Source organism: Silurus meridionalis, chromosome 3 (genome assembly GCF_014805685.1).
Source record: "Silurus meridionalis isolate SWU-2019-XX chromosome 3, ASM1480568v1, whole genome shotgun sequence".
Lineage (NCBI taxonomy): Eukaryota > Metazoa > Chordata > Actinopteri > Siluriformes > Siluridae > Silurus > Silurus meridionalis.
Window position 1 is genome coordinate 2,882,599 of NC_060886.1, and position 16,034 is coordinate 2,898,632.

The 16,034-nt window shown below is 40.7% G+C and overlaps 3 protein-coding genes across 4 annotated transcripts; 2 read left to right on the plus strand and 1 right to left on the minus strand.

Annotated features, from left to right (window-relative positions):
• The first annotated feature begins 5,626 nt into the window (after positions 1-5,626).
• LOC124381515 (ASNSD1 upstream open reading frame protein-like) lies at positions 5,627-7,556 on the plus strand. Its single transcript, XM_046843231.1, has 4 exons — positions 5,627-5,768; positions 5,853-5,906; positions 7,241-7,316; positions 7,415-7,556. Exons 1-4 carry the CDS (start codon positions 5,718-5,720, stop codon positions 7,453-7,455), a joined length of 222 nt encoding a protein of 73 aa, XP_046699187.1. The 5' UTR covers positions 5,627-5,717; the 3' UTR covers positions 7,456-7,556.
• asnsd1 (asparagine synthetase domain containing 1) lies at positions 7,486-10,525 on the plus strand. Its single transcript, XM_046843136.1, is given in 4 exon segments — positions 7,486-8,281; positions 8,284-8,834; positions 8,942-9,123; positions 10,176-10,525. Coding segments are annotated over 4 exon segments (1,776 nt in total). The 3' UTR covers positions 10,423-10,525.
• On the minus strand, positions 10,414-15,946 carry zgc:136439 (uncharacterized protein LOC678627 homolog). 2 transcript variants are annotated; one of them, XM_046843193.1, is made up of 8 exons: positions 15,616-15,946; positions 14,645-14,734; positions 14,369-14,448; positions 14,105-14,220; positions 13,880-13,977; positions 13,346-13,414; positions 11,522-11,580; positions 10,414-10,617 (listed from the first exon to the last, which is right to left on the minus strand). In XM_046843193.1, the coding sequence occupies exons 1-8, from the start codon at positions 15,805-15,807 to the stop codon at positions 10,497-10,499; spliced, it is 825 nt and encodes a 274-aa protein (XP_046699149.1). In that variant the 5' UTR covers positions 15,808-15,946; the 3' UTR covers positions 10,414-10,496. The 2 variants fall into 2 exon arrangements, with proteins under 2 accessions (XP_046699149.1, XP_046699157.1); XM_046843201.1 differs by lacking the exon at positions 13,346-13,414.
• Positions 15,947-16,034: the final 88 nt, after the last annotated feature.

The following is a 16,034-nucleotide window of genomic DNA, read 5'->3' on the forward strand; positions in this document are numbered from 1 at the left end:
CATCACTCCCAACGAAAACCTCAACATCTTCCGCTCTGCTACCTCCAGCTCCACCTCCTGTCTTTTACTCAGTGCCACTGTCTCTAATCCATACAACATCTCAGGTCTCACCACAGTCCTATAAACTTTCCCTTTCACTCTCACAGATACTCTTCTATCACAAATTACTCCTGCTATCACTCTTCTCCACCCACTCCACCCTGCCTGCACTCTTTTCTTCACTTCTCTAACACACTCTCCATTACTTTGCACTGTTGACCCCAGGTACCTGAACTCCTCCACCTTCTCCACCTCTTCTCCCCGTAACCACACCCCTCCACTGCCCTCCCTCTTATTCACACACATGTACTCTGTCTTACTCCTACTGACTTTCATTCCCCTTCTCTCCAGCGTGTACCTCCACCTCTTTAATGCTCCAGCATCCAAACACTTTCTATACAATCTCTCCAAGTTCATGGTAACAGTTTGAGGAAGAACCACATAAGAATGGTTGCCACAATCCAGATCTGGAGGTTTCTACTCATTTTTCCATGGCGTGTTTCCTATCGAGTTCTGGATATTTCACGAGGATTAGATATGATCTTAGATATTAGATATAATTCCAGATAGACTTCTGGTTGCAAAAATGACGTTGAATCGTTTATAATTTAGTTGTTAGGAGAAAAAATAATCCATCGTTTCTGTTAAACATCAGGACTTCAAACCACTAAACGAGTGCAGCAGTAAGAATGTGTTTCTTAGTCACGCAATCTGTTGAAATTCACTCTTATCTTGGCACGACTTTTCCTCCTGGATGTTTACAGAGTGATAGATTTATTCACATGCCTTTTCACCCTGATCTCAGCCAATACACGATCGAATCTGCTCATTGATCCTCATGTACAGAAATCAGTGTATCATTCCAGATCTTTCATTTCTCTATGGTATTCAAGTGTTCTGTTTTGACACACACACACACACACACACACACACACACACACACACACACACACACACACGGTTAGCCAGCACTGCTGCAATGTTTGGATCTGTTTCAGTCATTGCTACATATTTCGGGTCTGGTTACTCCTTGACCTCATTGAATGTTTTTTTTGTTTTTTTTTCCAACAACAACGAAAAAAAAACCAACAGCCATGAAATGTAGAACACACAGCTTTATAATGTGAACCAGTGCTTATTGCAAATTTTTCCTCCTTTCTTTTCCTCTTTTTTTTTTTTCCAGAAGTTGTACTCGATTTATCTTCACTTCCTTAAAATCATGCCCACTGACTAAGCATGATGGAAATGCAAACACATCACTATTTCATGGAAAAAAAAAAACACTTACTTGTGATATTTAGCATCGAGGTTTGTTTTCTCAAATCGTGAAATGTGATTGGTCAGAAGATGCTGATACTTGACAGCGGCTAGCTGTGATAGTCAGAGAATTATATTATATTATATTATATTATATTATATTATATTATTTATTTATTTATTTATTTATATTCAGCTCTGGAAGAAATGAAGAGACCTTAAAAAATTTTTAAAAATTATTTGCAGTATAAAAAAAATTTAACGTACAATTATAAAATGTACGAAAATATAGGAAGTAAATATAAAACGAACAGTAAAAATATAAACTGAATTTACAATAAAATAAAAATAGAATTATAAAGATGTCATATGAGAATTTAAACTGTGCTGTAATTGGAAAATAATCCATTTCAGAGCAACCCTGTGTGATCGCTCAACCCTGAGACTGATTATATCCCGATAACCGCAAACCTCATTCCCTGTGATATTTAGTATTTTCAGACTATTAGTGAGAGTAATGAGATTTTTCAATCACTGAAAACCCGACGAGGCTTTATTCAAAAACACTTCTTTCAGGATTGTTGTCAGAATCTTGTAAGCCTGAGAGGTGAAATATGAGGCTCCGTTCTGTGGTTAGTGGTTTAGTGAAGTTACCTTTCGCAATTCTGTCCAACAAAGAAAAACGACTGCTCCGCTGTGCCTCGTTGTCTCTGGCGGTCTTGAACATTTGTTGTTTTTCCTTTACAAACAATGACACCTTTGGCTGTGGTTTTAAATAAAAAAAAGGTGGCCACGTTCGGTGTTCACGAACCTAAAAATACCCTTGAAATCTGCAAAATAAAAAACAGATTACTCAGGCAGATGACTGTGCTGTTGTTCTCCGACAGGAGGCTCGTGTTGAGGTGGTTAGATATCGCTCGCTTTGGGTTTGCATTTTATGTCTTCAGGGTGTCACTGATATCTATTTGAAACAGCTATAGAGTGCAGTTCCTGCGGTGTTATGTTCCCGTTCATTCATAATTCTTTAATGCTGCCTATCATATCTTACAAAAAACAAAAAACAGCCTAGTCATTGTTTCCTTGAACGTGACTAGGCTATAATAATAATTCCCTATCCAATATTGAAAATGCACTTCCAATAGAGAATTCACTTCATGTCCATGACTGAGGCCAAACAACCCGGCGTGTTTGTGACTTCGAAGGTTCCCTTGAGCAAACATGGGCCATGTGGTTAACCACTAAGCCTTTTAAAGAAGCCCTGAGATCAGCAGGACTACAGCGAACACTATAACACGAGCAAAATCGAGCGCACCGCACTGACAAACACGCCGTGAATCAGTCGAGGACCAATCGAGGTGTGAATGTAGAACATTGCGAAACGGTGCACTGGGAAAAAAAAAGAGCTAGCATTCATTTTCAACGCTGTGCAAACAAATACGTAGCCAGTGCTTTGTATTATATACTGCGAGTGCACGGATTAAGAGTGAGTGAATCGCTGTGATTCAATTCAACCCAAACATCAGCTCCTGGCATCGAGTTCAGACTCAGGGAAGCTAAAAATGCCATCTAAATGTCTGAGTAAATAACAGTTAAATGGTGTAAGTGTTTGAGTTTAAAGAATCATATGTTTCCCAATGGCCCATTTCAAGCTGTAAATCTTGAACTTTAATGTTAGAATCTATTAAAAAAATAGATCTTTAACCACAGAAGATTAAGATAATGTTTATTACACCAAAACAATAAACTATATTGGTGAAAAGTATTAGACTTTTCCAGCTATATCTGGTTGGTGCACACAATTATATGAGTAGTCTTCGAATGGACTTTCCTTTCACTTCAACTAGGAGACCCAAACCTGCTCCAGCAAACCAGCTCCATGAAGATATGCTTTACATGGGATAGAGTGGAAGATCTTGTGCTTAAGAGCTCCAACTCTATTAAACACATGAAGGCCTCCTCACTTACACCAGTACCTGACTTTACTCTTGTGGTTGAAGGAATCTCATCAAAATCGTCAAAAAATCTAGTGGAACATCTTCTCAGAAGAGTGGAAGTTATTATAACAGCTAATGGAGACTAAATAACTCAGAAGATCAGCGGTTTTAGACCTGGTATTGCCATACTGCCATACTTGGGGGCCCTTAAGCAAGGCCCCTTAACCATCAATGCTTCAGAGGTGCTGTATCATGCCTGACCCCAGCTTCCTAACATTGCTGGGCATTGCACAGAAAGAATTTCACTGCGCTATAAATCCAGGTACTGATACTTTGTATAGCAAAGTCATTGAAAGAATCTCAGCACAGAATCCTATGGTTAGGGGTCCACAAACTTTTGTCCAACTTTTGGTTAAAACTGTGAGAACCGTAAGCTTTTCTTGTAAGGCTAAAGAATCTGCCATTGTTTTTTTTTCCCTAAGATCTTTGGTGAACAAAGGAATGTTTTTTTCTCATTTAATCATCTAAATAGTCATCAGCCCCAAAAAAATTAAAGAAAAGAACTTTCGTATGATTTATTAAGCTAAATGCATTAGTTTGTAGTCACCAAAAACCCGCAGTACCATGAGTGACCACGAGAGCCCGCTGTAAGCAACTTGCTCCTTATACACACATAACTACAGTTTAATATATTATATTCCATATTATATATTATATATTGATATAGTTGATTTTGAATAGGATCAATTGTTCACTATGTTCCTGAAGAAAATGTTAACATTCCTGATGTCTTATTTCCACAAACACTGTCCTTACATTCTATAAAAAGTCTCAACCACAACATGCTAGTATGCTACTAGCGAGTTGCAAAACCTCTGTGGTCTCAGTTTACCAGCAAATGTGATCATTTAAGATAATTTCAATATTATAAGTATGCTGTTATGGTTGATTATTTACCTTTAACTGCCTTAGAGTGTTTCATTTCTCTGGAACAAATGTGTTCTTTTGCACATTATAGCACAAACAGTCTTTTCCTCGACACTCAAGTAAAAAAATAACAATGTGTTTATATTACAGAGAAAACAGGATATTTAATCTCTGTTGTCCTGAAGACATAAGTCATAATTTAAACTGTTGCCTTTGACTTTAACCTCTGACACTGGAGACTCCTTTCTTAAAAGCTAGCCACCTACATAAGGATCATCAAATCAACAATTTTACAGTTTTTGTTTTTGCTGTTTAATGTTAGATCATGTGGTTTTATCATCATACAAATAAAAACAAATCAGAACGAGTACATTAAATATTATACAGTATGTTGAGTGATTTGCAGCTGCACTATTGTCAGAGAAAACCAGTCAACACCTTTTAACCAATCAGAATGCAGAGTTCAAGATTTAATCAGGTTTAATCGAATTTTGAAGTTTACATTCAGACAAAGCACGGATCGATGAATTGTAAAGATAGCACTTTGTCCTTTCAATTTTTTCAAATATTTCACCAAAATTGTAAATAATTGTAATATATATATATATATATATATATATATATATATATATATATATATATATATATATATATATATTCCGTGAAAACAATATGAGCGGTGTTTTACGGTGCGACCTTTGTCACCGGATTCGCTTCGAACTAATCGCTTTTCCTTCGCGTGCCGAGCGTTTTAATATGTCACACGCCTATGTTTGCGTTTCCGTTATCTTCTGAACAGAAAGGGGGAACGGCCTCACGTGAGAACACGCAACATCACTAAATTACCCACCAACATCACTAAATTACCCACCAATCAACTCCAGATCATAGTAAGTGCTTTGACGTGTCACATGTCCGTGTTGTTGGAGTTTTGTGACCATGAATGAATAAGATTATAAATCAGGGCTAAGGTTTAGTCCTCTGATTGAGGCAACTGGGTAATTAAGGACTTTAGGACAGGTTGCCTGGCAATGATTAACTTACTCATATCATAACAATGTTTATTCAGACAACATTAAATTACAATAGGAAACAATTTGTTATCAGAAATATCAACATTTCTCTCAGATGTGTAGGTAAAGAATTTTTAAATAGTATAATATTATATTATATTATATTATATTATATTATATTATATTATATTATATTATATTATATTATATTATATTATATTATATATTATATTATATCAAATTATATTATATTATATTATATTATATTATATTATATTATATTATATTATATTATATTTAACGGATTATGTTACAGTTAAAATAAATATTTAGTGCGAAAAGAAATCGCAAACGCACAAATCAGAACACGGCAACCCGGTCAATAGCCAATCAGCGCCTTTCTTGTTGGCCAATCGTAGCGTAGGAGGCGGGGTTTGTCGGAATACGGATAGAGGAAAAAATATTAACGCCGGTTGTTCAGACTTCCGCTTGAACACTTCCGGGAATGCTTTAATACATATTTTGGTAAGAAAAATTAGACAGAAAAATGTCTGCTGATCAAGAAGAGCGCGATACAAAAGAAGAATTAAATAAGCAGGTTAGTGGAGGATAAGTGGTGAAAATGCTGCTAGTTTATTGATGTGTGTTTGAACACGTGTTTACACCATCATGATTCTTACAGATGAAGGAACAGAAGGTTGCCATTGATGAACTCTCAAATCTGAAGAAGAACAGGGTAAGGGGTCGAGGTTTCATCATTTATCCCACATTTATTTCTTGAAACAGGTTGTTTTTGTGAATAAAAAGGAATTCGGATTGAATCTGGATTTATGTATGTGTGAACACTCACACCACATGTGAAACCTGGTTTAATCCCAGTGCTGTAACCTGAGATTGAGGACTGGGATACTTCTAATCCTGAATCATTTCTGTGTTACAGATAATTCAGGTTGGACCAGATTTTGAATAAGACGTTGATTATTTTGAATATGTATATAATCGTGTATCTGAAATAGTGACATGCACAATGATACCTACTGATATCAAGGTGCATTCTGGGTCCCAATTATGGACTATGTGCACTAATTAGGATTTGAGTGAGGGTTCACTCCCTTGTGATTACTGAGTCGCTCCCTATTCAGAGGAGGGAAGAAAGAAAGGAAAAATTATTAAAGAAGGAAAAATGTTTAAAGTAACGATGAAAGAAAGAAAAATGTTTAAAGAAATAAAATGTTTAAAGAAAGAAATAAAGAAAAAAATATGAAAGAAAGGCAAACTATTAAAGATGATTTAAAAAAAGAGAAAAAAAAATTATGAAAGAAACTATTTAAAAAGAAAGTAAGAAAAATTATAAAAAATAGAAAGCAAGAAAGAAAATTTTTGAAAAAAGAGAGAAAAACTGTGGAAAAAAAGGAATATGTTAAAAGAAAGAAAGGGAAAGTAAGGAAGAATTTTCTTAAATTACTTTACAGCACAGTTAAATTCTTTCTTTGCATTTCCCAGTGATGTTATGAATCTGAGGTCAGCCATTATAGAGGTTTAAGGGCCTTGCTCAGGGGCCCCAAAAGTGGCAGCTTGGCAGTACCGGGGCTTTAACTACCGACCATCTGATCCGTAACCCGGAGCTTTGTGTGCAGAATGGTGCCCTAAAGATCCATGATGTTACTTGGAGCTGCTCAGTAACATCATGGATCTTTAGGGCACCAACTTTGAGACTGGACCTGGACTGGAATTAATATCAACAGTCTGCTCCTATGGTTCAGGACCACGGTTTGCATTAACAGTTCTGCATTTACGTGTCCATCAGTGATAAAACTGTAATGAATATACATTCGGTGATGAGGATGGGTTTAACTTTGAGTCTGGTTCCTCTCAAGTTTCATTCTCAGGGAGTTTTCCTTTGCCACAGTCGCCACTGGTTCACTCATTAGAGATAAATCTATAAAACTTCATAAATTCTACTTTTATAACCTTTTTATTTCTGTAAAGCTGATTTAGGAAAATGTTCATCATCAAAAGCTTTCTACCAATGAAATGAAAGGAAATTGAGCAGCATTTATTCTCCTACAGAAAGTCTTCGTCCAGCAGCCGAACAGCAACATCTTCTTCCTCGCGGACAAAGCAGAGACAACGAGCACCTGCAGGAGTGAGACTTCCTTCACCTTCAGGTTCTTCTTATAGCACTTTGATATTGGGCAGAACCTAAAACGTTTCATTCGATGTTTCTTGTTTCTATCCATGTAGGGAATCTGGACAAAATGAAGAAAGAATACCAGGATATGTAGAACCTGTGTGTGTGTGTGAGAGAGAGGAAAATGTGTGGGATATGCTGTGTAGTGAGTTTGTCTTCGTCTCAATGTACACTTCACAATCACGTCTACGAAAGGCTGCGGCGTCGAGGACCCGACCACAGCCAGGACATCACGAGAGAGGTCTCAGACCCAGAGTACGCTTGTCTTTTCTCCGCTCACGTCCTCCATATGAGAGGAAGTCCGACCCCTCAGCCTCTGCAAGACGACGATGGGAATCTCCTCCTCTGGAACGGGGAGGTTTTCGGTGGGTTGACGGTACAACCTGAGAAAAACGATACCAAAGTTATTCTTGATCACTTGTCCATGTGCAAAAGTCCATCAGATGTGTTGTCCATCCTGGGTCAGGTTAAGGGACCGTGGGCGATAATTTATTACCAGAAAGAGGAGCATTGCATCTGGTTTGGGAGGGACTTCTTCGGGAGACGAAGCTTGCTTTTGAGCTGGGGTTTGGACCAGAGTTCCTTTACGCTGACCTCTGTGTCTTCTCGCTCTCCGGGTGTCGGTTCATCAAACTGTTTAGAAGTACCAGCGGTTGGCGTATACAGAATGGACTTGAGGAGTTGGTCAAAGACTGATAATCTAAAAGTTGAGGTTTATCCATGGGGTTACCTCGATTCTGATTTCACATGGGAAGGTCTTCCTGGTTCCATCTCCTTCGTCAAGACTGATTCTGGACTCGTTCTGTCGCCCAGAGTTCCTCCGATGAACATGTCCATAACTGGTGTGGAACCAAAATCTTGTCAGTCTGGTCAAACATCGACAGACAATCTTAAGGAGCTTCTAAAAGACCAGGACAGCAAGAAACTGTTCGGCGTCTCATAGACGTCCTCAGCAAGGCCATCCGGCAGAGGGTGGAGCACCTTCCCCATCGGTCCAACCCTAATGGCGCACAGGTGGCTGTCCTGTTTTCCGGAGGCATCGATTCTATGATTCTGGCTGTCCTTGCCGATCGATACGTACCTCTGGACCAACCTATCGACCTCCTCAATGTGGCTTTTAAACTCCAGGAACCGAAGATGAATCAGGGGTCAGGGAAAAAAGGACGGAAAAAAGAGCATGACGATGTCGCGGCAACGCTTCGACCGAGGTTTGACGTCCCGGACAGGATCACTGGGCGGGACGGTTTGCAGGAACTCGCGTCTCTAAATCCTTCGCGGAAATGGAACTTTGTGGAGATCAACGTTACGCACGAGGAGCTGAGGGACAAGAGGGTGGAGAACATCTGCCACCTGGTGCACCCGTTAGACACTGTCCTGGATGACAGCATCGGATGCGCCATGTGGTTCGCAGCCAGAGGAACCGGCTTCGTGTCGGAGGGAGCAGGAGAGAGGCAACACAGGTCGACAGCGAAGGTAAGGAATCTTCAAAGGCAAAATTCTTCTGACCAAATGAGATGATATGCAACTGGTCACTATGCAGTCTGGGATTTCTTCATAATCAGTGATGTCCACATCGGCAGGTTGTCCTGACGGGTATTGGGGCGGACGAACAGCTAGCTGGCTACTCCAGACACAGAGTGCGGTTTAAATCCTCAGGTCTACAAGGATTGGTGGAGGAGCTGGCCATGGAGCTGGGAAGAATTTCCTCCCGGAATCTCGGACGAGACGACCGGATTATCGCAGATCACGGAAAAGAAGCGAGGTAATGCTATTGTTCTGTCATTCTAGTCTGTTATTTTGAAGTTAGACTGATGTAATTCTTGAATCTGATTAGCCAGAAAGGGTTGGTTAATTTTCTTTAATCTAAGAGTTATTATAATACAAACACGTTTCTATAGCGACGGCTCGTTCACAGGAACTTGGCGGTCCGACGTATACCAATTGAAAACGTGTGCGGTCGAAGATTACGTTTTCTTTATCTAACATTTATTAGTCTCCAGTGTCAGAGGTCAAGATATAAGATATATATTTTTGTTGCTGATAAATTTCCTATAGAATCATGATAAGGGGTGTTTTCTTCTATTATATAATACTATAGATTGGACCCCAAATTAAAAAAGTTGGAACAAATGCAAATTAAAACTGCAATCAGTGATTTGCAAATCTCTGCAATAAAACCCACATTTTATTCACAATAGAACATCAAGACCATATCAAATGTTTAAACAGGGGAAGTGTGCACATTTGGAAAGGCTCCATCAATGCTGAAAGGTATATACAGGTTTTATAGCAACAAAGGCTTTCATCTAGAAAACGTCTTTTTCTGGGGAGGCCTTGCGTATTTGAGCAAAACAATGGATGCATCTATATAGCATGACTTTGTGGTAGAGTGTCCTGGTGCTGAATTGGACTGCTTTCAGGTTAGAACTTTTACCATTTAAAAACATTCATAAAGCGAAAAATACAACAAAGGAAACCCAGAACTGTTGAGCAGACAGAATCCTTATCAGACACACATGGGACAACATTCCTCTACCAAAACCTCAAAAACTGGTCTCCTAAATTCACGGATGTATATGGAAAGAAGACGTGATGCTACACAGTGGTAAATGTGCCAACTTTAGTTTTTTAAATCGTGTTGCAGCTGTCAAATTCTAAAATTCTTAAACATTTTGATATGTTTTTGGTTTTATTGTGAATGTAATATGGATTTATGAAATTTGCAAATGATTGCATTCTGTTTTTATTTAGATTTAACACTTTTTTTGGGGGGGGATCTGTATCAAAGTCTTCTGAACTTATTGTTGCCCTCAGGTTTCCGTACTTGGATGAGGACGTGGTGAGCTTCCTGAACACCCTCCCTGTTTGGGAGAAGGCAGACCTGTCTCTGCCCAGAGGATTTGGAGAAAAGCTCCTCCTGAGGCTCACAGCTGTAGAGCTCGGACTCGGACCTTCCGCTGTACTGCCCAAGAGAGCCATGCAGTTCGGTTCTCGAATAGCCAAGCTAGAGAACAGCCGTGAGAAGGCTTCAGAAAAGTGCACGAGGCTGAGCTCAAGTTAGAATTTTAATTTGTTTTTAGGACACGGCAAGTTTATCAGAACGTCTCCAGTCCAGTGTGAAAGTGTGTTCGAATGCTATATGGAATAAACTTCTGGATTCCGAAGTTCTTCTCTGAAGTATCTGTCGCACTCTTGATAAGACACGAGGTTTCCCACATCAAAGCGGCCGGATATCTCGTGGACGTACACCGGCCTCCTGAAATACATCAAAACGTTAATGGATATGTACATACACACTGTCAAAAGCTTGCGGACACCCATTCCACATTAATCTTCATTTGCTCTTAATAACCTTCACTCTTCTGGGAAGATGTTCCACTAGATTTTGTGGAGATTTGTGCTCATTCATCTAGAAGGGTGTTAAAGTCAGGTACTGATGTAGGTGAGGTGAGGAGGCCTGGTCTTAAAATTCATCCCAAAGGTGTTCAATACAGTTAAAGCTTTATAGCAGGAGATCTTCCACTCCAATTCATTTAAAGTACATCTTCATGACATCTTCATAAAATATACAATTGTGTAACCAACATTGTGGTAACAGTTTGAGGGAAAGAATCACACACTATTTCCAAAAGTATTGGGACACCTGATCTTTCCTGCTATATCCAAACTGTTACCACAAAACTGGAGGCTCTCAATTTTACAGGACGTCTTTAGATGGCGCTATAATACAAATTTGCATTCACTTGAACTTGGAAACCCAAAACCTGCTCCAGCATGGCGATGCCCCTGTGCACAAAGTGCGCTGCTTGAAGATCTAGTTTACATGTTTTGGAGAAGAAGATTTTGAGTGGCTCTGATCTCATCCCTACTGAACACCTTTGGGATGAATGTGAACGCTGACTGCACCCCAGGTCTCCTCACCTACACATCAGTACCTGCCTTTCATAACACCATTGTGGCTGATGAACACAAACATCCATAAGAACATTTCAAAATCTAGTGGAACATCTTCCCAGAAGAGTGGAGGGACTTAAGAGCAAATTGGGATTAAATATGGAATGCGATGCTCAAAAATCACCAGGTGACCCAATACTTTTGCCAATATAGTGCATGTGGGGTGTCCAAATACTTCTGACTCCAGTGTGATGAATGTGAATCACCTTGATATGAGCCATGAGAGGAAGTTCCCAGGTGCATCTCTCTCCTCGAGCGGCCGTGTCTGTAATGAAGAATAAAGAATGAATAAAGCTTTTTTTATTTAGCGCTGTTCAGTTCTCGATTCTGATTGGTTAGAAATTCTTTAAATTGTTTTTTTAACAGCAGATCTGACAACAGAGGAGCTAACGTTATGGTAAAGTTTCTATTCTAACATCTAAAAAAGTGTCAGTACTTTATATAAGTATCATCCCTCCATCCTCCACTACTGCTCCACTCATCCCTCTATCCTCCACCACTGCTCCACTCATCCCTCTATCCACTACCACTCATCCCTCCATCCTCCACCACTGCTCCACTCATCCCTCCATCCTCCACCACTGCTCCACTCATCCCTCTATCCACTACCACTGCTCCACTCATCCCTCCATCCTCTTCCACTTATCGCCTATCCTCTACCACTCATCCCTCCATCCTCCACCACTGCTCCACTCATCCCTCCATCCTCTTCCACTCATCCTCCATCCTCCACCACTGCTCCACTCATCCCTCCATCCTCCACCACTGCTCACTCATCCCTATCCTCTACCACTGCTCCACTCATCCCTCCATCCTCCACCACTGTTCCACTCATCCCTCCATCCTCTACCACTGCTCCACTTATCCCTCCATCCTCTACCACTCATCCCTCCATCCTCCACCACTGCTCCACTCATCCCTCCATCCTCCACCACTGCTCCACTCATCCCTCCATCCTCCACCACTGCTCCACTCATCCCTCCATCCTCCACCACTGCTCCACTCATCCCTCCACCCTCCCGCCACTTATCCTTCCATCCTCCACCACTGCGCCACTTGACCCCTTCATTCTCCACCACTGCGCCACTTGACCCCTTCATCCTCCACCACTGCTCCACTTGACCCCTTCATCCTCTACCACTGATCCCTCCATCATCTACCACTGTTTGACTGGTCATCTCTCCAGGTACAAGGAAACCATGCTTCCAGGCTCTTTCCTGTTCAGGCACCAGGTTGGTAGAACAGTTTGATTTATCACTCTCGTTCTATTTATAATAAACTGATGGTTTCCAAATAAACCAGCATCAGAATGTATTTATTAACGGAGACTTTTGTTAGTCGATCAGGATAATGGTATCTCCCAAACTCCATAAATCTACATATGTTTAATTCATGGTCATATTCTGACTGATGATTTGTTCTATAGACCATCAAAAGCTCCATGTGTTACCATTTTGGTAAAAAAAAAAAATGTGTAATTTTAACAAAATTGATGTAGATTTTTTTTTTTTTGCTATATGGACAAAGTATTAGGACACCTGACTTTCCCACCCATATGGGGTTTCTTCCCAGACAAAATTGTGTGGGACACCTTTGGAAGTGGCAGCATGAAATTTTCCCTTCACTTGCACTAGGAGACCCAAATCTGTTCCAGCATTGCTCCTGTGCACAAAGCCGGCTCCATGAAGATACATGGTTTGGAGTGAAAGATCTCCTGACCCTATTAAACACCTTTGGGATGAATGTAAACGTTGACTGCACCCCATTTCTCCTTTGTGGCTGAATGAATCTCCACAAAATCTAGTGGAACATCTTCCCAGAAGAATGGAGCTTATCATGAGTGCAAATGGGGACTGCATGTGGAATGGGACATTCAGGAAGAAGCACATACCAATCAGGTGTCCACAAACATTGGGCCATCAAGAGAATAAAATCATAATTGATGGTAATAAAAAAGGCATATTACGGATAATAAGCTTGAGATGATACACTAGATATTATGTGATATTCTGAAATAAGGACCTCAGTACCTCCTTCTCCTTCAGGAAGATGTCCAGCAGAGGAAGAGTTGTTCTTGAAAACAAGTAAAAACAGGGACACTGTGAAAGATACAAAGACTTTATTAACCCCCTGAAGAGATCATTTCACCACAAGAGCAGTTCAACTCAACTGCATTCAAAACACACTGTGGCCATAAGTATGTGGACACCTGACCATACAATTGGCATGTGCTTCTCATCCAATTTCACATTTAGTCCCAATTTGCTGTTGTAATAAACTTAAATCTCCTAGGGAGATTTAGATTTAGATCATAATCTCTATAGCAGGAGATCTTCCACTCCAAGCAGATCTTCATGGAGCTGACTTTGTGCACAGGGGCATTGTCCTGCTGGGAAAATGTCATGCCACTGCATCCAAAGACGTCCGAAACAACTGTCTGCCTCCAACTTTGTCGTAGCAGTTTGGTAAAGAACCACATATGGGTAGAAAAGGTCAGGTGTCCCAATACTTTTGACCACACAATGTAAGTGGGCAGGTTTAAAGACGTGTGTGTTTTTACATACGGCGCTGCGCGAGTGTGTCTCAGACGGCAGAGGCTTTTCCTTCATACGCTGAACTCGGCAGTCTGAATCCAGCTCCAGGATGCCGTACTTTGACGTTTCTGCACGCACGTGTTTCTCATTTCAGTCATTGACACGTGATGATGGAGTATAACGTATAAAAGCGTTTGCATATGCGTATGATTTTGTTTTAACTGCAGATATTTGTCTTTGTGCTGGGAAGCTCACCCTCGTCCTTGCACTGATATGAGAGCACCAAGTTGCTGTCTTCGCTCTTCCTCTGCACCTCAGTGAAGTGCTCTGTGATCCTTCTGAGGCTGAAGTCCTCTCTAAACAGCGTGTCACTGGGAAACAGCAGGACTCGAAGTTCACTGATTGCAATATTATTATTATGGGTTTAACATCCTACACAAACACTGCATACAGTAGTTTTCTCAAAAAGATAAAACTCTTAAGAACTTTCCAGGAGAACCTCGTAGAGGAGATACCCACCCTCCGATCACGATGACATCATCAGGCTCTGCAAAGTGATTCAGTGCCAGGTGAAGGCACGCAACTGCCCCAAGTCGCTCCTGGACAAACACACAAAGGGGTTAATATGGGTTGGGACAGGTTGATGAGAGATTGTGGCGTGATCGGATCGGATTGTGGCGTGATTGGATCGGATTGTGGCATGATTGGATCGGATTGTGGCGTGATCTAATGATATCGATTCCATTTGATTTTACACACGATAACAGGAGTCTAACGTTCAGGATTTTACTGTACCTCATTACTTCTCGTCCCATCGTTAAGGACCTGAACACTGGAGAACTCCTGAGCCCAGAGCTGGAATGCCTCATGGTAAAGCGCATTAGTCTGTGGAGAAGAAGTTCAACAAATAGAAAACAATAAATCCAGAGTTTTTCCAGATTGAATTTCTTTTGACCAAACAAATCTATTAATATCCAGATGTTCCACTTTATTTTCACTGAAAAATCCTCCCTGTGCCTCTTAAAACTTTCTGAAGGTGGAGATTTCTTGTGATCCACTTCATCTCAGAGCAGTTCAGTAGGATTTTATGCAGTGACTGGGCAGGTGGTTCCATGAGAGATATCAGTCCAGACGTCTGTCTACTCTCTAAATAACAGAACTGGAAGTTTAGGGTTGACGTGGATGAGACAGAGGGAGTCAGTAATGAGAACATGACTGAGAACAGAGACATTCCTGATCACCTGATCATCATCATCATCTTTTCTCTGCTTGTGTTCTATATGGTGGATCTTCAGCCTGAACACATTCATTAAAGAACAACATTCTTATGTATTCATATATTAATATGATGTGAGGTTCAGTTACCAGCGTGACACTAAAACAGGTAGTAATAATCACTACTTTCTATCTATCGATAGATCGAAGAGACAGGAGGAGACATAAGAAGAAAGAAAGAGAAAAGAAGACCGGAGACAGAAGGAGAAAGGAAGGGACAGAAAAAGACAGGAAACAGAATTAGAAAGGAAGAGACAGAAGGAGAAAGCGGAAGACAGAAAGAGACAGAGGAAGAAAGGAAGAGACAGAAGAAGACAAAAGGAGAAAGCAAGAGACTGAAAAAAAGACAGAAGGAGAAAGTAAGAGACACAAGAAGACAAAAGGAGAAAGTAAGAGACAGAAGAGACAGAAGACAAAAGGAGAAAGGAGGAGACAGACGAAGACAGTAAGAGACACGAGAACAGAAGAAGACAGGAGAAAACAACACTCACGACTACAAGCACTTGATCTACACACGCAGACCGAGTGAGCGCTCTGAGCCAATGGGACACTAGGGGGCAGTCTCCAACCGGAAGTAGAGGTTTCGCAACACCACGTAAATGTCCAAAGTGTCCACTCTGGTCCTTCTCAATGTCCCTTTGCAGCCTCGTGCCATAACCTGCAGCCAGAATGACAGCTTTCATCGCGCACTTGTCTTATAACATCAGAATAATAAAAGCTGAACTTTATATCTCTATAAACGCTCTTTATATTTTCCAACTGGACCAAATAAACACCAAACCGATTCATAAACCTATACGTGAAGCGCAAAGCTGGACTTGTACTTCCGCATACGTCATGGTGACCACGTGACTATCGGGGGTTTAAAACAACGGCGCAATGGCGCCATCTTGTGGGCCCAGAAACAGCG